Consider the following 21,481-nt stretch of genomic DNA (forward strand, 5'->3'; position numbering starts at 1 on the left):
TAATTGTATATGCTATTTGATTGTTATTTTTCACAAAATTGTTTTGATTTTTAAAAAGTTGTATATCCAAATTATGTTGTCAGTCGTCTTTCTGTTAATTGGTTCCTCATCATCTGCTCCTTTAACCTTACTGAAGAGCCTATCTCCCTAAAAGTGCCTTTCTAACAATGGATAAAATATTGGCTTTATTTTTATTTGGTTTACATTTCACACAAGGTACAAGATTACACTCCAATTTATTAAAAATTGCATAATTCCTATTTCTATGTAACCTAATTTATTTCATGTGTCCACCAATTCCCCAAATGTTCTCCATCCAACCACCTACTTTTCGAGCTTTTGGAGCAGTAAATTAACTTATCAGCACATCTTTAAAATATGGGTGCAAACAAGTACACAAAATGGAAACCAAGTTGAATTTGGGAAGAACGCACAATCTCCATGGAAACAACTGAGACAGTGGCATTAATTGCTGAGCCACTGTGCTCTTTTTTTCCTTTTACACATTATGTTTATTTAAATGTTGGTGTCCTTTCAAAATTACTGTTCAAAAATTGCTCTCTTTTTCAATACAGATTTCTTCAGGGGAATACATTCAAATGTCTGGTCGAGCTGGTAGACGTGGCATGGATGAAAGAGGAATTGTTATTCTCATGGTAGATGAAAAGATGAATCCAACAGTAGGAAAACGGCTTTTAAAGGTGACAAATTCTGTGTAAATGAGTTTTTTGTTAAATTAATGTAATTGTTTTGGTGAAGATTTTAAATGTTCATATTTCATTGCATGGTGTCATTCTTACTTGAACGGACAATTAATAATGAAGTCATATTTTCCAATTAACTTTCTTTCATCTCACTTTAGGGCAATGATTGTGCAGATAAAGCACATTTATGAAAAGCCTTCAAATGATGATTTCTGGAAGCATGTTTATGGCAGTCATGTAAAAAGTTGGATTATTTACTGCTAACATAGTATTTTTAATAAAGTTGCAGAAAATAGCCAAAAATTACATTTTTAAACCTAATTGCGTGTTGTGATTTTAAGATTAGATAACATCAAGTTGTCCAAGGACCAGCAAACTTGAGAAAAAAAATAGTAGGCATTAACTCTGCCTTTAATCGAGTTGCTTTTCTATATCTGTAATATTTTCTTGTATGTATCCATTATCCTTTGACTCCTTTTGAAAATTTTTAAAATTTTTCACACTATGAACCATACTAACCAAAATACACACAAACATTTCCCTCTTGAATATACACAGTATCATTTTCTCCCCTTTTCCCCCCTCCTTTCCTTCCCTCCTTCACCCCTCCCCCCACCCACTCAACGTTCAACCTATATGATACATTAAACCCATTAAACAATGTCATCACACAATGAAAATAAATAAGAAATTTGTGTCATCTACTTTTACATACTGGGTCAGTTCATTTTGTCTTCTCCTTCTGTCATTTTAGGTGGTGGAGGTGCATGGTAGGACTTCTCTGTTGTGTTCCATGTACGGTTCCCAAATTTGTTCGAATACTGTGATGTTATTTCTTAAATTATGTGTTATTTTTTCCAATGGAATACATTTATTCATTTCTATGTACCATTGCTGTATTCTCAGGCTCTAATTTCCAGGTTGACGTAATACATTTTTTTGCTACAGCTAAGGCTATCATAATAAATCTTTTTTGTGCTCCATCCAAATCAAGTCCAAGTTCTTTACTACTTATATTTACTTAGAAGAAAGATCTCTGGATTTTTTGGTATGTTGCTTTTTGTGATTTTATTTAATACCTGGTTTAGATCTTCCCAAAACTTTTCCACTTTCTCACATGCCCAAATTGCATGCTCCTGTTTCCTTCTTACAATGAAAACATTTGTCTGATACTGTTGGGTCCCATTTATTTAACTTTTTGGACGTGGTGTATAGCCTGTGTAACCAGTTATATTGTATCATGCGTAACCTCGTGTTTATTGTATTTCTCATAGTTCCGGAGCATAGCTTTCCCATGTTTCATTCTTTATCTTTATGTCTAGATCTTGTTCCCATTTTAGTTTGGGTTTACAGCTTGTTTCCTCGTTCTCTTTCTCTTGCAGTTTGATGTACATGTTTGTTATAAATCTTTTAATTATCATTGTATCTGTAATCACATATTCAAAATTTCTTCCTTCTGGTAACCTCAGTTTGCTTCCCAATTTGTCCTTCAAGTAGGTTTTCAGTTGGTGGTATGCAAACATTGTACCATGAGTTATACCATATTTGTCCTTCATTTGATTAAAAGATAATAATTTATTTCCCAAAAAACAATTTTGTATTCTTTTGATCCCTTTTCTCTCCCATTTTCTAAAGGAAAGGTTATCTATTGTGAAAAGGATTAGTTGATTTTTGCGTCAATAATAATTTTGGTAGTTGGTAATTTGTTTCTTTCCTTTCTACGTGAATCTTCTTCCAAATGTTGAGCAGATTGTGCAGTACTGGTGAATTCCTATTTTGCTCCAGCTTTTCATCCCACTTATATAGTATATGTTCAGGTACCTTCTCCCCTATTTTATCGAGCTCTAATCTGGTCCAATCTGGTTTTTCCCTTGTTTGATAAAAATCTGATAGGTATCTTAATTGTGCTGCTCTATAATAATTAAAGTTTGGTAGATGTAAGCCCCCTTGTTTGTACCATTCTGTTAATTTATCTAGCGTTATCCTCTGTTTCCTCCCTATCCATAAGGATTTCCTTATTATTTTCTTTAGTTCCTTGAAAAATTTCTCTGTTAGGTGAATTGGTAATGATTGAAATAGGTATTGTACCCTTGGGAAGATATTCCTCTGAATGTTAATGGTAAATCTTTCCAATGTTCTAAGTCATCTTGAAATTTCTTCATTAATGGCTGATAATTTAATTTGTATAGATGGCCTAGATTATTATCTAGTTGTATATATAGGAATCGAATTGCTTGTGTTTGTCATCTAACTGGTGATTCTTTCTTAAACTTTGTGAAATCCGCATTATTCCTTGGCATTGCTTCACTTTTATTTGCGTTGATCACAATGGAACACAATAAGTACCCCGATACTTCTCTATATTCCTTCAATTTCTTATGTAATCCTTTTAATGATATTTCTGGTTCTGTTAATTATACTATGACGTAGACTGATTTTATATTCCCTCTCTTTTATTTTTTATCCCTCTTATTTTATTTTCTGTTCTTATCAGTTCTGCCAGTGGTTCTATAGCTAAAGCGAACAGTGAGGGAGATAGTGGACATCCCTGCTTAGTTGATCTGCTTAATTTAAATTGGCTTGATATATATCCATTTACTGTCACCTTTGCCAATGGTCCCTTATATAATGCTTTAATCCAATTAATATATTTCTCTGGTAGGTTGAACCTTTGTAGTACTTTGAATAAATAATTTCATTCTACTCTGTCAAAGGCTTTCTCTGTGTCTAAGGCAACTGCCACTGTTGGCGTCTTGTTTCCTTGTACTGCATGTTAAGTTAATGAACTTAGAGATATTGTCCGTTGTTCGTCTTTTCGTAATAAATCCAGTTTGATCTTGTTTTACACAGTCGGCCAATCTGTTTGCTAATAGTTTAGCTACTATCTTATAATCTGTGTTAAGTAAAGATATTGGTTCATACGATGCTGGTGTTCATGGATCTTTCCCCGTCTTTGGTATCACTGTAATTATTGCTGTTTTGCATGAATCTGACGTGTTTTGTGTTTCTTCAATCTGGTTTATTACTTCCAGGAGAGGAGGAATTAATAAGTCTTTAAATGTTTTATAGAATTCTATTGGGAATCCATCCTCTCCCGGCGTTTTATTGATCGGTAGTTTTTTTTAATATATCCTGTATTTCCTCTATTTCAAATGATTTTATTAATTTATTTTGCTCCTCTTCTTGCAATTTCAGTAGTTCAATTTTAGCTAGAAACTCATCTATTTTGTCTTCTTTCCCTTCGTTCTCAGTTCAAAATAGTTGCTCGTAGAATTCATTGATTTCATTGATCTCCGTTGGGTTATATGTAATTTGTTTGTCCTTTTTCCTTGATGTCAATACCGTTCTTTTAGTTTGTTCTGTCTTAAGCTGCCAAGCTAGTATTATGTGCGTTTTTTATCCTAGCTCATAATACTTCTGTTTTATCTTCATTATGTTCTTCTCCACCTTGTATGTTTGTAGTGTTTCATATTTTATGTTTTTGTCCGCCAGTTCTCTTCTTTTTTTTGTATCTTCCCTTATTGCTAATTCTTTTTCTGTACTTGCTATTTCCCTTTCCAGCTGTTCTATTTCCCAATTGTAGTCTTTCTTCATCTTAGTTACATAACTTATTATCTGCCCTCTGATGAATGCTTTCATTGCATCCCATAGTATAAATTTATCTTCCACTGATTCCGTATTTATTTCAAAGTACATTTTAATTTGGCGCTCAATGAATTCTCTAAAATCCTGTCTTTTAAGTAGCATGGAGTTTAATCTCCATCTATACCTTCTCAGTGGGATGTCCTCCAACTCTATTGCCAATAACAGGTGTGAGTGATCCGATAACAATCTAGCTTTATATTCCGTTTTCCTAACTCTCCCTTGGATGTGGGCTGACAACAGGAACAGGTCTCTCCTTGAGTATATTTTATGTCTACCTGAATAATATGAGTATTCCTTCTCCTTTATGTGTTGTCTCCTCCATATATCCAAAAGTTGCATTGGTTACTTTGTTCTTTCTGCTAGTCTTTTTTCCAGTTTTATCTATCTTTGAGTCCAAATTAAGGTTAAAGTCCCCTCCTATCAGTATATTCCCCTGCGTATCTGCAATCTTCAAAAAGATATCTTGCATAAATTTTTGATCCTCTTCATTAGGTGCATATACATTGAGGAAATTCCAGAGTTCTGAATATATCTGACACTTTAATCATTACATACCTCCCTGTTGGATCTATTATTTCCTCCTCTATTTTGATTGGTACATTTTTATTAATTAATATAGCCACTCCTCTGGCTTTTGAATTATATGATGCTGCCGTTACATGCCCTAACCAGTCTCTCCTTAATTTCTTGTGTTCCACTTCCGTTAGATGTGTTTCCTGCACGAATGCTATAGCAATTTTTTCTTTCTTCGGTAAATTTAACAGCCTCTTCCTTTTGATTTGGTTATGTATTCCATTAATATTTATGGTCATATAGTTCAACATGGCCATTTCATACTTTCTTTACCTCTCATTTCCGCTTCCTCATCACCTTTCCTCCTTATCCATTTCTGTTTTCTTTTTTAAAACATAAAATATTTCCACTATTCCCACATCTAAAATTCCCTTAACTCCAAATCTCCCCCCCCCTCTCTGAGTTGCCCCCTGTCCCTTGGCAGGCAACCACAACTCCCCTTTCCATTTGGATTGCGAACCCGCTCGCAAGCTTCAACTGATTTCGCAATGACTGTTATTCTCTCCCACCCAGCTCCTTCCAGAAAAGACTTTTATCTTCACATATAACAAAGCTCACCCTCTTAATTCCCCCCTTACTTCCTTTCTTCCCCTTCTTAGTTCTTACTTATACATTATTTTTCTTCTTTATATGAAGTTTGTTGTCATTCTTGTTCTTGTTACATCTCTTCATCTCTCTGTCTGTTTTGCAGGCGTTCTGCAAATTCTCGAGTTTTTTCCGGATCCGAGAACAGTCTGCTTTGCTGCCCCGGGATAACTATTTTATGCACCGCTGGATATCTTAACATAAATTTATAGTCCTTCTTCAGGATCGATTTTGCTGCGTTAAACTCCTTCCTCTTCTTCAGGAGTTCAAAACTTACGTCTGGGTAGAAAAATTTTTTTTGACCTTTGTATTCCAGTGGCTTTTTGTCTTCTCTCATTTTTTTCATTGCCTTCTTCAATATATTTTCTCTTGTTGTATATCTCAGGAATTTTACTAGAATGGATCTTGGCTTTTGTTGTGGCTGTGGTTTTGGGGCTAATGTTCTGTGTGCCCTTTCTATTTCCATTCCTTCCTGTATTTCTGGCATTCCTAGGACCCTGGGGATCCATTCTTTTATAAATTCTTTCATATTTTTGCCTTCTTCATTTTCCTTAAGGCCCACTATCTTTATATTGTTTCTCCTATTATAGTTGTCCATTATATTCATCTTCTGAGCTAACAACTCCTGTGTTTCTTTAACTTTTTTTTATCAGATTCTTCCAATTTCCTTTTTAAGTCGTCCACTTCCATTTCTATGGCTGTTTCTCGTTCTTCCACCTTGTCTACTCTTTTCCCTATTTCTGTCATGACCATCTCTAATCTACTCACTTTTTCTTCTGTACCTTTTGTTCTTCTTTTTATTTCATTAAATTCTCAAGTCTGCCATTCTTTTAGTGCTTCCATATATTCTTCAAAAAATTTTCTATCTATGTCCATTCCCTTTATCTTCTATTTCTCTGTGCAGAGCTTGATGTTCTCCCTCCTCTTCCCCTGTGTCCACTCCAGGATCTGTGTCCTCTACCTGTCTTCCTTGTATCTGCATCTCTTCTGACTTTCTTGTTAGGCTGTTTATCTCAGTTTGCTGGGTATTTTTTTTTAATGGTGTCTTGATGTTGGTCCTCTTTCTCTGGGCTGGTCATCTACTGTGTCTCTGATTTATTTTTTTCATTCTCCTCCCTCCCGTTCCCGTTATTTTCTATATCTTCCCCCTGGGAGCCCTGCTGTCGGGTCTTTCTCAGCTGTTCAAGCTGTAGAGTTCCACTCCACAGCTGGTCCCCCCTCCCGTCGATGTTGTCTTTGTCGTGCGCATCGCGCACATGCGATTCTTCGCGCATGTGCGGTTGCGCACCTCTGTTTGGCTCCGTGAGCCATCCTTGTAGTCCTGCGTGCGGTGGGTTGCGACCCTTTGGGGTTTCCACTGACCTCAGGGAGTGGGCTCCTCTTTCCACGGCGGGCCCCTGCTTCTTCGTACAGGTAAGGCCTTCACCTTTCTCTTCCAGCGTCTTTCCTTCTTTTCTTCCCATTTTTGGCTTTTCTTATTTTGGTGCCATTTCCTCCACACCTTTATTTTTTATTTGTTGTGATTTGTGTGTCTGTGGCTTTGCTTTTTCTTTACTTTTTTCCTTCTTTTCTGGAGAGGGCTTGTATTCTCCTATCGGCCACTACTCCATCACGTGACTCCTTCCATCCTTTGACTCCTTTAATGTCAAGAAAGCTGTTGATACCTTTTCAAGCTGTCATGGTGTCTGAACCTGCCCTTTAGAGCAGTGAGCTCTTTGCAATAGAAAAATCCCCCTCATCATAGTCTGAAATGGCTTACTAATACTCTATATACTGAGATGGGGACAATGTATTGCAAAGTGCTGGATCCATTGTGGGAAGGTGGGGGGATGGTGGGGAAATTCAATGCCCAACGTGGCAGAGCTCATACTTGGCAGCCCAGACCTTGAGGATTACAGGGTCCAGGAGAGCAATGTACTAGTGCAGGACACCAGAGCAATAGAATCCCTTTCCCCACCCCACTCCATCCACCTTCCCAGAAGGAGAAACCTGACGAGGAGCCTGTTGGATAAGAAACCAGTGCAGAGCTTGGTGCACAATTGCCTTGCACCCAGCCACAAGTTGTGTGAGACTGACTTCTGGGAACTTTGATGGAGCTGATGGGAATCAGGTTTTCCAAAGGGCCTTAGGAGTTGACAGCTTCTTAATTGTATCAGGAATCACGGAGAGTAACTTGAATGTCTTGAAATTGGGTTTATTGCTGGACCTGACGCAAGGCTGTGCAGTTATGGTGGTTGCAGGAGCTGTCTCGATCCATGGATACATTAAGCCTCTGAAGAGGCTCATTTTTCCTTCTCTTTTTTTATCTTGATAGTTGAGCTGGCATAGTAACACTTCTCTGTGTTTTACGTGGACCTCTCTTTTCACAAGCAATGGCATCCCCTTTTTCTATAAAATAATGGTAAACTGAAATCAAATGAGTTTATGTTACGGCCCCAATTCACCATCTTCTCTTCAGTAAAGACTGATCCAATCCAGTCATCCAATACAGAAATGGATGAATAGCTTCATATCCTTTAATTTTCTCTGCCAGTGAATATGCCATCCATGCACACACTGGGTATTATCTTCAATCTTGTCAGGTTCTTGTAATGCAAATTATCCAATGCCTGCTATTTTCTGAAACCCTGAAAAGACATTGGTACTTTATCAGTCTGCATCAGGCTTTGAATATGATCCACCTCCAATTACTATCCAGGAGGACTCTGGATAAGTTGAGCACTTATCTTACCTCACAATCCATGTACACTTCCTTCTAATGGAAAGATACTTTGACACTTCTTCACTGATTATAACTAAGGCAGGGCCTGTAGTTGCCATCCCTGTACACTCTGAAGGATACTAAACAGAAGTGATCTACCAAGCACATCTGCAGTTACTAAAATAATGTAATCATGTCTGTATTTGGAACATTCTGCCCATTGTGGGAAGATAGTCATAGAAATGTTATGTGTATGATTTGATGGATAACAATAATCAAAATTCCAACTGAAACCAGTATCAATCAAACACATGCACCAACTTGGCTTGTCTTGACATTGTGTCCAAATATGAGATTCTAACTTTCCCAAAAAAGTTCTCTACTCCCAACTCAATCTGATCCTGTGTTGGCCAATAGAAATAATTTTATGACATTTTGCTTAAAAAGAGGATAAATGTAAACATCACAGTCTTAAGAGGAGCAGGCTAGTAGCAGGTCACAATGATGTCACATCCTACAAATGGGAGTGGCCCACTTTGAGGAGAAGTGCTCTGCAATTGGAGAAAGAGAGAGGAGGAAGTCAAGGGGAAAAAAAAGTAGATAAGTGTCCTGCAAGGAAATATTTGTATCTTCCATGGTGGGTTTGTTGTTCCAGGATTGATCAATTCAGTTATCTCTGGATTTGTAAGTAAACATTTGGTGGAGGTCATCCTTGAACAGTGGGAAATCACAGACAGTGACAATTATGCATTACCTGACATGTCTTCTTTGGCTTGGCTTCGTGGACGAAGATTTATGGAGGGGGTAAAAGTCCACGTCAGCTGCAGGCTCGTTTGTGGCTGACAAGTCCGATGCGGGACAGGCAGACACGGTTGCAGCGGCTGCAGGGGAAAATTGGTTGGTTGGGGTTGGGTGTTGGGTTTTTCCTCCTTTGCCTTTTGTCAGTGAGGTGGGCTCTGCGGTCTTCTTCAAAGGAGGTTGCTGCCCGCCAAACTGTGAGGCGTCAAGATGCACGGTTTGAGGCGATATCAGCCCACTGGCAGTGGTCAATGTGGCAGGCACCAAGAGATTTCTTTAGGCAGTCCTTGTACCTTTTCTTTGGTGCACCTCTGTCACGGTGGCCAGTGGAGAGCTCGCCATATAACACGATCTTGGGAAGGCGATGGTCCTCCATTCTGGAGACGTGACCCATCCAGCGCAGCTGGATCTTCAGCAGCGTGGAATCGATGCTGTCGACCTCTGCCATCTCGAGTACTTCGACGTTAGGGATGAAAGCGCTCCAATGGATGTTGAGGATGGAGCGGAGACAACGCTGGTGGAGGCGTTCTAGGAGCCGTAGGTGATGCCGGTAGAGGACCCATGATTCGGAGCCGAACAGGAGTGTGGGTATGACAACGGCTCTGTATACGTTTATCTTTGTGAGGTTTTTCAGTTGGTTGTTTTTCCAGACTCTTTTGTGTAGTCTTCCAAAGGCGCTATTTGCCTTGGCGAGTCTGTTGTCTATCTCATTGTCGATCCTTGCATCTGATGAAATGGTGCAGCCGAGATAGGTAAACTGGTTGACCGTTTTGAGTTTTGTGTGCCCGATGGAGATGTGGGGGGGGCTGGTAGTCATGGTGGGGAGCTGGCTGATGGAGGACCTCAGTTTTCTTCAGGCTGACTTCCAGGCCAAACATTTTGGCAGTTTCCGCAAAGCAGGACGTCAAGCGCTGAAGAGCTGGCTCTGAATGGGCAACTAAAGCGGCATCGTCTGCAAAGAGTAGTTCACGGACAAGTTTCTCTTGTGTCTTGGTGTGAGCTTGCAGGCGCCTCAGATTGAAGAGACTGCCATCCGTGCGTACTAATGTGAAGCTTTTGAAGAGGTTGTTGTCTGAGGGACAAAACACAAAATGGCCTTTCATTCCAGATTGATTTGTACTGTAGTTCCATTAGTTTCTGATACTAGAACAACTGTGTCAATTAATTTTGCCTTATACACTGTTGAGAGTATTTTAATTTAGTTGTAATTTCATGGGCTTCAAAGAAGACCTTGTTAGTGTAGTGATTAGTGCAACACTATTACAATTGCAGCAGTACAGGTTCAAATCCAGCACTGTATGCTTTCCCTGTGATCTCACAGATTTCCTCTGCGTGCATCTGCTTTCTCCCATTTTCCATGGGTAAAATTGGACAGCATGCCTTGTGGGCCAGAAAGGCCTGTTACCATGCCGTATCTACATTTTTCTACATTTGTTTTTACAAAAATTAGCTAGTTTGCTTTAGAGCCGGTAAGAGCATAAACCCAACTAACATTTTTGTGTACTGCAGTCTATTTTGCCATTTTAACTGTATGTCATTGGAATATGGGAACAGTTTATTTCTATTACATATTTGTAATAGTTAAAAACTACATAATTTATTTGTGTTCTTCTCCCAGTGACAGTCTTGTGCAATTCAATGATTTCTTGGAATAAACCTTCCAAGAAATTATGTGAAAATATCTGGGACATCATGACGCTTTGTATAAGCTATCCAGCATGACGAGAACTATTGATATTTTGACTCTGAAATGAAAAATTGTCATGAATCTTATGGTTAAACAGCAATTTGAGAAATAGAACAGTTTGTATACATGCCAAAACTTAATCCCAACTGTATTATATAATTATAGCTTTGATGAACTGTGCAGTGCTCAAGAAAAATTAACAGGTTTCCGCTCTGTTAAATTTGCTCTGTACCTTGGCTTGAAGTACTATGTTAAGTGAGTTTTAATTTAAAGCTTCCATAGAATGTATACATTTTTAATTGATTCATTGCTTTGTAGCAACCTTTTCAAAGTTGTTCATGATGGAGTAATGAATCTTTACTGCCTCTCATTGATAAGAACTTGAAAGCCAAAGCACAAGTTATGGAAAAACACAAAAATGCTGGAGGAACTCAGTAGGTAAACATATATAACTGAAGTTCCAGGCCTGTGCCCTTCTTTAAGTGAAAAGCAGGCAAGTGCATGAATAAAAAGGCTGGGAGAGAAGGGAATAAAGGCAGGGGAAGGAGCACAAACCAACAGGGGGGTGGCTCTATAAATGTGGACCTGGAGGAAAGGAGAAAGAAGGAATCAGAAGAGAAAAGGAGAATTAGATAACAGGTGTGGAATGGGCTGGCTAATGGAAACGAGAAAAGTCGATGTTCATACCATCTAGTTGAAGGGTGCTCAGGCAGAACATGAGGTGCTGTTCCTTCATTTGGCAGGTTGTCTGATAGTGTAGAGACTATGGGAATGGGGCAGGGAATTCCCCTTTTCTTCACCTACTGCTCCACTAGCCTCTTTCTTCTTTGGCTTGGCTTCGCGGATGAAGATTTATGGAGGGGGTAAAAAGTCCACGTCAGCTGCAGGCTCGTTTGTGGCTCACAAGTCCGATGCGGGACAGGCAGACACGGTTGCAGCGGCTGCAGGGGAAAATTGGTTGGTTGGGGTTGGGTGTTGGGTTTGGCTCTACACCCAAACATACCATCCATCCCCTGCCATTGCTGTCACCTACTACGTGATCCCACAGTCATACACATTTTACCCTCTCCGCCATCTGCAGAGATCACTCCCTCCACGACATCCTTGTCCACTCCTCCCTTCCCACCAATTGCACCCTTCGCACCTGCCTCTGACCACAAGAAATGCTACACTTGCACCCACACCTCCTCGCTCACCACCATTCGAGACCTCAAACAGTCCTTCCAAGTGAAGCAACAATTCACATTAATCCATAGGGGTCATCTACTGCATCTTGTGCTTCATTTGTGGTCGTCTCAACATCAAAAAGGCCGGGTGCAGACTGGGAGTTTGCATCGTTGAGCACCTTCTCTCTGATGCAATAATGGGGTTTTCCCAGTGGCAACCCACTCAATTCCCTGCCCCATTCCCATGCTGACGTGTTTGTCCTCAGTTTTGTGCACTGCTAAACTGAGACCACCTGCAAATTGGAGGATCAAAACCTCATATTACATCTGAGCACCCTGCAACGAGATGGCATTAATATCGACCTCTCCGGTTTCTGTTAGCCCACCCCCCTCCCCCATCTTTCCTCTTCCCCATCCCTATTTTCCTCTAGCTTGCTCTCTTTGTCACTCTCTTTCTCTTTCCCTCCTTTCTTCGAGCTCTGCATTCACAGAGCCACCTCTTCCCCCAATCATTTCTCATCTTCCCTCACCAGTCCTCCCATCGTCTCCAATTATCACTTTTGTCTGTTGGCCTGTGTTCTTCTGTCTGCCTTTCTTCCCTTCTCCCCCAGCCTTTTTATTCAAGTGCCTGTCTGCATTTTGCTTACACCTTGAAGAAGGGCTCAAGCCCGAAAGGTTGGTTATATATCTTTATCTCCTGTGGACACTTCAAGAACTGCTGAGTTCCTCAAGCATCTCTGTGTTTTCACCATGATCCCAGCATCTGTAGATTTTTGTGTTTCACACAAGCTTTGGAGTTGGATTTCACACATTTTTAAAATGGTTCATTTTTCCTTCATCTGGATCGTGAGTCTGCTGCATCAGCCTGACTCTAGTGTCTCCCAGAATCCATATTTCTTTTTGTGCAGTTTACCTTTTATATCTAGCCTTATTCACCACAACCTGAGTTAACTCACTTGTATGTTTTCCATAAAGTCCTCATGCAGGACTGTCTTGGACTTTGTTGTTTTATCCTGCTCTTGTCTCATAGATCATAGTTCTCCCCCCCCCCCCCCCACCACTATGATTCTGTTCTTTCTCTCCTCCAGACGCTTTACATTTACATCTGTAATACCTTTGATCCCAGAAATTTAATCTCAGTAACTGAAAATCAAGAAAACTAAAAGATGATTTTTTTTTCATAATTATAATCCTCTAAATCCTGAATCTAATACTCTTCTGTTGTTCCATCTCTATTTCTGTAAATGGGGATTGCAAATAATGTTCCAAATCCCATAAAACCAATGTACAAATTTGTTCTTAACGAGGTTTTATATTCTTAAAACCTGAAACCTATTGAAAATCAAATAAATGGCGTAGCGGTTAGCACAAGGCCTTTACAGCGCCAGTTATTGGGGCCAGGGTTTGAATCCCGCACTATCTGTAAGGAGCTTGTACATTCTCCCATGTCTTCGTGGGTTTTCTCCAGAGGCTCTGGTTTCCTCCCGCCGTTTATTGGGTGTGATTGGGTGGCATGGGCTCATGAGGCAAAATGGCCTGTTGCATGCTGTATATCTAAATTTAATTTAAAATTAAAATTTAAAATCTAAAATGCACTGAAAAGCACTCCATATGCGAGATAGCATCTGCAGAAATAGGAACCGACTTAATGTTTCCAATCTATTTCCCTTTATCAGAATGCTGTGAAAATCCAATCCTGGCACCTCAGAGAGTCTTTCTTTCTTCCTTAAAGAGAGTTCTAAGCATGTCTTTCTATCTTTCATTATATAATATCTTTTTCAACCTGATTTACTTTTTTCTGAGATAAGTCTGTCTTTTGTGGGGTACTAGATCGTCTCTGTTTCAGTTCAACTCTGGCTTCTTCCCTCAGATCTTTTGATGACTATTAATATTGCATTCTTAGATAACTTCAAAGTTTCTTTACATTTGTTGCCTATTTCCAGCCTGCTTAATCTAATCTGGTTCTGTTCTATCTTGATATCCTAATTGGGAGAATAACTAATAATCCTGACATTTCTACAGACTTTGATTGCTATCTTAACTGAATATGCACTTGGCTTCCAGTAAACATTCTTTTGTTTGTGGTCTCCATTTTAACTGCTTTTATGACAATGCAATCCACACTCGTCTTCAAATTTCCTTGGTTTCTGCTCCCCTAGTTTCAACTATATTTCCTCCATTTCCCACACTATAGTTCTAACCTATACTTTGTCCCAGGCAGTGTGAGAATAGGGTTTTCCACGTCCTCAACTTTACTCAGCCAGTTTCTACGTTCAATGGGGATCATCCTTGGTCAACTTGATCAAAGTCCTCCAGCAGGCAAATATTCCCCTCCTTTCCTCTTTCATCATTCTTAGGGGATTCCTTTATACCTTTCCATATTTCCACAAAGTCCTCATGCAGGACTGTCTTGGACTTTGTTGTTTTATCCTGCTCTTGTCTCATAGCAGCACTTTCCAATGCAACCCCAGGAGTCGTAACACCTGTTCTATAACAGCTTCTTATTTTACCATCCGAGGAACCACATAGTTCTTTCCACTGAAGCAGCAATTCACTTGTACTATTTTTAATCTGCATGTTGCATTTGGTCTTCATCATATGGGTTCCTCCCCATTGGAAAAACCAAGCGCACATTGCAAAACCTTTTTTTTGGCAGAACATTTGGACTCCAGGTAGGAGTTAAAGCAAAATTGCAAGATGTCTTCTTTCCTTGTACAGTTTCAAATATGATTTTATTTAGAAAAGCCCACCTTGAATATGACCTAATTTTTTTAAAAAGTGGATTTTATTTTTTCTGATAAATTGAGGGGAATATCTTTTGAGATTTTTGTGCCTTTTTTGTGCAAATCCACTTAAAGAACTAAGAGTCAGTTGAGATCAGTTTCTTTTTCCAACAATTTTTTTTATATTGCAGGGTTCAGCTGATCCTCTAAACAGTGCTTTTCATCTGACTTACAACATGGTTTTGAACTTGCTTCGTGTTGAAGAGATCAACCCTGAATACATGTTAGAAAAGTCTTTCTACCAATTCCAGAATTACAAGGCAATCCCTGGATTGATGGAAAGTGAGACACTATTATTTTCTTAATGTTTTTGTTGTAACATCAAATTGTTTTTTTTTCCTGATAGGTTAAAAACAGTAGAACTAACTTGTGCACATATTTTACATTGGACACAACATTTTTAAGGTAAACAAGGGAGACTGCAGATGCAGGAAAACTTGAGCAAAATTCAGAAAGAAATCCTTTTTTTGGCTCAAAATATTCACCATCTTTTGCCTTCCATGGATGATGCCTGACCTGCTGAGTTTTCCTGTATTTTGTGCATTGTAGATTTTTAACAAGTTTGAAAGCCGCTTATTTCCAGAAAGCCAACTTCCTGAGAGATCCTCACTAGTGTCATTCTGATGTGATTGTGATGTTTGAGTCCTCAGTTTCCCAGTAGTTACACTGGGAATTATGGATGCCAATAGATGTCGCCCAAATTCAGTGAAACCATTCATTTCAATGCACACTTTTGACCCAGCAAGATGGAAGTTTCAGGTCATTTGCTTTTTTTAAATTAAATAACAAAAGTACTTTAATGTATTTCATTGTTTTCTCATCTACATGTTGCTGCAGGTAAGTGTGAGGATTAATAACTTGTTGCTTATTGAGGTGAGCTGAACAGAACTATGCTGTGGATCAGCCATTCTCAATGTGGGCAATAAGGCCCCCTCCCCCTGGGGACCACAGCACATTTAAGGGAACCATGAACTGAAATCAGAAAATATTTTTGTTTTATGTAATTGGTGGGAGATAAGAACAGAAGAAACCAATTAAACTTTACTGCTTCACAGGGAATGGGGCCCATAACCTTTGGGGAGAGTCCAAAGGGATCGATAACAAAAATGGTTGAGAATGGCTGCGATAGATGATGTGCTGTGCATCACATAGATTTTCAGTTATGGATCTATTTTGTTACAATAGATACATAGGTTTTAAAGAATTAAAATACATGCATATGTCTGGATCATATCTACAAAATGAACATTCAATATCTCTTTATTGTAGAATCTACCCATTCCACATTCATGTGGAATCATAGTACAGCACAAAATCAGGCTCTTTTGGCTACTTTGTCCATGTCCACAATGATACCTATCAATACTAATCCCATTTCCTTTCATTAGGCCTGTAAACTGCCACACCTTCTCCTGTCTTAAGTACAGTAAAATCCCCATTATCTGACACCTGTCGGATATGCAAATTTTCCAGGTGACACGCATTAAAAATACACCTTTTAAAAGACAAAAGACAGAGCAAAATGTAATTTGAAAAAAAAAATCAGTATTGTAGTCTTTAATTAAGTAAAGTTCACTTTATTCAGTTAATTACCGTAATTTACAAAATTTTCATTCACATTGACCACCGCCAGTGGGCTGATATCGCCTCAAACTGTGCATCTTGGCACCTCACAGTTCGGCGGGCAGCAACCTCCTTTGAAGAAGACCGCAGAGCCCACCTCACTGACAAAAGACAAAGGAGGAAAAACCCAACCCCAACCAACCAATTTTCCCTTGCAACTGCTGCAACCATGTCTGCCTGTCCCGCATCAGACTTGTCAGCCACAAACGAGCCTGTAGCTGACGTGGACATTACCCCTCCGTTAATCTTCGTCCATGAAGCCAAGCCAAAGAAAAAGAAAAGAAAAATTCAAAACCCAATCACCGTGCTGCCATCATAATTAATTTTCTCCCCTCCAGCTGACAACCAGACTCACCTCCACGCAAGTGTCCGAGTCAGACCCTCGGTGCAACCCGACTCACCTCCATGGAGGTGTTGCAGTCAGACCTTCGGCACAACCTGTCTACCTCCACACCAGTGTTCTGGTCAGGTCCTTGGCACACCTTGCTTTAATTCAAACCCCATTCACAAGCTCTATAACAGCATTGTGCTAGCTGTTACGCTAACCATACAGCCATCATAATTAACTCCCTTCCCCAACTTTACAGATAAAGCCTTACTGATAAACAAAAATATACTAATAAATACTCTTTCCAGGCAGAGATAGGGAGACACTTTGGGAGGGTCACCCCAGCACCGACGGCCACTTCATCCTGGGCAACGCCATTTTATTAAAACACAACTTTATTGAAACTTTATTCAAACTGCTGCTGCGGATGGGGCACAACCCACAGTGCCAGAAACACATGTTCAATTTGAGTTTGGGTGCTGTTATGTGGAGTTTGCCGAATTCTTTTGATTGTATGGGTTGCCCTCCAGGTACTCTGGTTTCCTTCCACATGTGAAAGGATGGTAGGTTAATTGGCTAATGTAAGTTGCCTTTAGTGTGTAGATGATTGGTGGAACCTGGGGGAATTGATAAGAATGAAAGGCATACAAAAAAAATGTATGATTAGTGTAAATTGGTGACTGAGAGCCTGCACCTTGTGGGCTGAAGGTTCTGTTTGTGTGCTGTATCTCTCTGACTATCCTGTGTTTACATCAACAGTCACAGAAGCACGTCAGTGACTGTATGTTTCCCTAAATATTGTCTCCTGTATTTTCAAACTAATTAAACCTGAGATTTTGCATGAGATGTATTTTACTTTAATGTTTGGGTTGAATATAATGTATATTGAATATTGTGTAACTGGAAGCCCTTTAAAGTAAAAAAAAACACTTTTCTGAATTATAAAAAATACATAATTTTCTTTATATTCCATATTTGATGGCATTTCAGACCCATGGACATTTCAGCCCACCCTCCCCACCCCCCCATTTCAGCTGGGAATATTAAGATTTTAATACTAAGCATTAAAAGATAGGTAAGCATTTAACTTCACATACAAGACCTGGGTGGAGGGCGGTGGTTTGGTATTTTTAAGCTATTTTTGGGGGGAAAAATTGGGTCTTGTATGCCATCAAATACAGTAATTTCTAAATTGACAAATGTAACATTCATGACATGACAATTCTTTGAATGGAATCCAAAAGAGTTATGGATGTTGACAAATATGCAGGTAATCAGTTATGGGATTCTTCTGATAGCTGCCTTTGTAGCTGTTGATTGGTCCATCCCATGCACACATTGTTGACAACAGTCTAGTGAAGTGGATCAGTTGCACTTCATTCCATATCTGAAAAGGCTAAGTCAAATGCATGTACTAAATAAATAAATGTCCATTGACAACATTGTATCTCAGCTGAGGAATTGCAACAGGACAAGCTTTGTGATTGGGCTCAGAGCGAAGAATATTGGGCAGCACAAAGGACACTATACTCAGCAAGCCAGTCTTTTTAAAATGGAGGAACTAAATTTATGGTGGGAATTACAGAAATGTTCGAAATAAATAGAGTAATTTTTGCCTTACTATTGTGTGTAAATCAATCCCAGATTCTTAACACCAATCTGTGAATAAATAGATTTCTCATTAAATGCAGCTAATGCATAAATGGTGACACAAGATTTAATGTGAAAGTAAAATTAAACAATTTTCCATGACTTCACATTTTCTTATGTTCGTCTGTTTTTTTTTTATAAACTTTGATTTATTTGGGCCATTTATAGTTTATATTTTGTATCCTTATCTGTATTTGTAAGGGTTAAAATCCAGATTCTGTAAGAAGTCTGTGAAGGCATTGTTGACATTCTTTGAGTGTCTCCATAGAAATGTATTCTTAGCCAAGGTCCTCTCTCTGTGTTTTAAGAAAAGTTCAGTTTTGAATTTTCTTCTGTTGAACAAAGATGGAGGGATTTGAAATAGACTGATAACTTTTATTGACTGTTTTAAGTTTCTTTATAAGCATCATTTAATCATATATCAAAGATGTAATAATGTAGTAACCTATATAAGGTTCAGTAAACCGTGGAAAACTTATTTCAACTTTGGTACAGATCTTTTTTTGAACGAGTATTAAACAGCCATATTCTAGTCTCTCCAGCGACTATAAAGGAAGATAGTTGCATTGATTAGTCAATAAAAGAGGAACCATTGACTCAATAGTTAATAAAAGATGGAATTTAAGACTATAGAAAGTTGGAAATTGGATTTGGAATTTGGACTAGATCGATTGGACTCTGTTCAGAGTATTTTAAACAAGGAGGCACAATCATCAACAGCACCAAATAGCATAGGCTACATCAATGACTACCACCCAGTAGCACTAACTTTTACTGAGATGAAATGCTTCGAGGGGCTGGTCATGGCCAGAATTAACATGTACCTAAGTAAAGAACTGGACCCACTGCAATTCGTCTATTGTCACAATCATTCAATATTGCTGGCTCTCCAATTAGCTCTGGATCACCTAAAAAAACAGCAATTTGTACATGTGGCTGCTCTTCATCGACTACAGTTCGGCCTTACAATACTCTTACTGCTGGTCAAGAAGCTACAAACTCTGGATCTCTGTACCCCACTCTGCAACTGACTTTCTCATTGGAAGACCACAGTCAGTATGAATTGGAAACAATGTTTCTTCCTCACTGATCATCAACACAGGTGCACCTCAAGGATGCATGCTTAGCCCATTACTTTACTCATTATATTCCCATGTCTCTGGCCAGGCACAATTTTAATGCCATCTATAAGTTGGCCAATGATACCACAGCTGTCGGCAGAATCACAAACGGCAATGAGGAAGTGTGCAGGAGGGAGATGGATCAGCTCCTTGAATGATGTAAAGACAACAGTCTTGTGCTAAATGTAAGAAAACCAAGGTGATTGTAGACTTCAGGAGGAAGTCAGGGGAACACGATCTTGTCTTCATCGAGGGCTCAGTAGTGGAGAGGGTCAAGAACTTCAAAATTCCTGGGTGTCAACATCTCTAAAGATCTGGCCTGGAGCCTCCACGTTGATGCAATCACAAAGAAGGCTTATCAGTGGCTATACTTTGTGAGGTTTATGAGGCAATTCGGTACATCACCGAAGACTCGTGTGAACATCTACAGGTGTACCGTGGAGAGCATTCTGAAGGTTGCATCACTGCCTGCTATGGAGGCACTAACTCTCAGGACAAGAATAAACTCCAGAGGGTTGTTAACTCAGCCTGCGACATCACAGGCACTAGACCACTCCATCTACATGAGGAGATGTCTTAAAAAAGCAGCCTCTATCATTCAAAGACCCCACCACCCAAGTCCTGCCCTCTTCACTCTGCTACCATCAGGGAAAAGGTACAGGAGCCTATAGATGAGCACTTGAGGGCACATCTTCCCCGATGCCATCAGATTCTTGAATGATCAAGGAACCAAAGACACTGTCTTACTTTTTGTGCCCTGTTATTATTTTTTAATGTTATTTTTATAGTAATGTTGTAAGATGGTTATAATATGTATGTTTGTACTGTGATGTCGCAAAATACCAAATTTCATGACTTGTTCGTGACAATAATTTCTGATTCTGAAGAAGCGGAAAGCCTTACTAATGGATTCCTTCTGAGTGTTTATTGCAAGTTGGAACACAGTTTGGAGAAACTGCCGCTTGTCCTTTGAGGACTGTTTTGGTTTTGGAATTATTGTTGTGAATGTTTGGTGCCTGAGTGCGATGGCTGAATGGATAAGATTGCAGCTGCTGTACTTGTAGAGCTATGTGTCAAGAAGATAAAGGTCACAGATCTTAAAGAAGAGTTGCAAAGGCGGCAATTAGATGCAAGTGGAAACATACTGATTCTTCAAGCAAGACTGAAGGATGCTGCTGGGGATACAGATCCCACAGAATTACTGCAAAAAACATTAATAGAAACTAAGATCAACCACAAGGTAATGGCTGAAGCTGAGCCACAAGATGGTGGTGAGGAGGATGGGCAATTCAAAATGGAGACAGAGTCAGATATTAAGGCTGACATACTGAATGAAATAGGACCTAAGGATAGTATGTCAAATGCTGAAAGCAGGAGAAGTAAGAGGAGTTCTAGATCAGGCTCCAGAGGTTCAAGTACTGAATCTATTCATCTAAAGATTCAGGCAGACATGGTAACACTTGAAGCAGAAAAATAACAATGTTTTTAAATCGAACTTAGAAGAGCGGGAGGCGCAGATAACAATAACACGAGAAGAGGATCAGCTGCGAATGTTACATCAGGGATAAATTACAAAATAATTAAAGGCAGAAAAAGCTAGTGTATAGTAAATATTCTCATAATGTGGTCAGAGAATAAAAATATTCATAATTGATTTCAATTTTAAATAAAACGAGATGTCATTAGTAGCAAAATGGCATTTTTCCTGATCTATTACTTAAATTAAATATATTCTTCAAGCAAACCCTATGAAACGAAGCTTGCTCCTTTGCAATTAAAATTTCAAAATAATTTATTTTGATGACATTGTCTGTATGTGTATATTCTTTAACTCATTCTTCCTACCGAGATCTAATTTATTATTTGACCTTATTTGCCCTAACAAGTACTCGAACAATCACCTGAATTCCAGCAATCTATTTTTGTTACTCCTAGCAGTTTGATAAAATTGAGTGGCTTGGTAGGCCATTACTGAAAACAGTGAAAAGTCACCCAATGCTGCACTGTTACCTGGGATTGTAAATTTGCTGCCTGGCTTTATGGGAAAATTGTGAGAATAAGCCCAAGGTCAGGCTTCATCTTCAGGCCAAGAGTATGAGTTACTGATTCTTACATTG

General features: G+C 39.1%; 1 protein-coding gene across 4 annotated transcripts in view; it reads left to right on the plus strand.

The window, feature by feature from the left end:
* Positions 1-21,481, plus strand: part of mtrex (Mtr4 exosome RNA helicase) — a 159,368-nt gene that overhangs the window by 58,765 nt on the left and 79,122 nt on the right. For all 4 annotated transcript variants that reach the window (XM_069924359.1, XM_069924362.1, XM_069924360.1 and 1 more), the window contains 2 exons: positions 576-701; positions 14,774-14,924. In XM_069924359.1, coding sequence (XP_069780460.1) covers positions 576-701; positions 14,774-14,924 — 277 coding nt within the window. The remainder of the gene's footprint in view (positions 1-575; positions 702-14,773; positions 14,925-21,481) is intronic.

Source organism: Narcine bancroftii, chromosome 3, assembly GCF_036971445.1.
Source record: "Narcine bancroftii isolate sNarBan1 chromosome 3, sNarBan1.hap1, whole genome shotgun sequence".
Lineage (NCBI taxonomy): Eukaryota > Metazoa > Chordata > Chondrichthyes > Torpediniformes > Narcinidae > Narcine > Narcine bancroftii.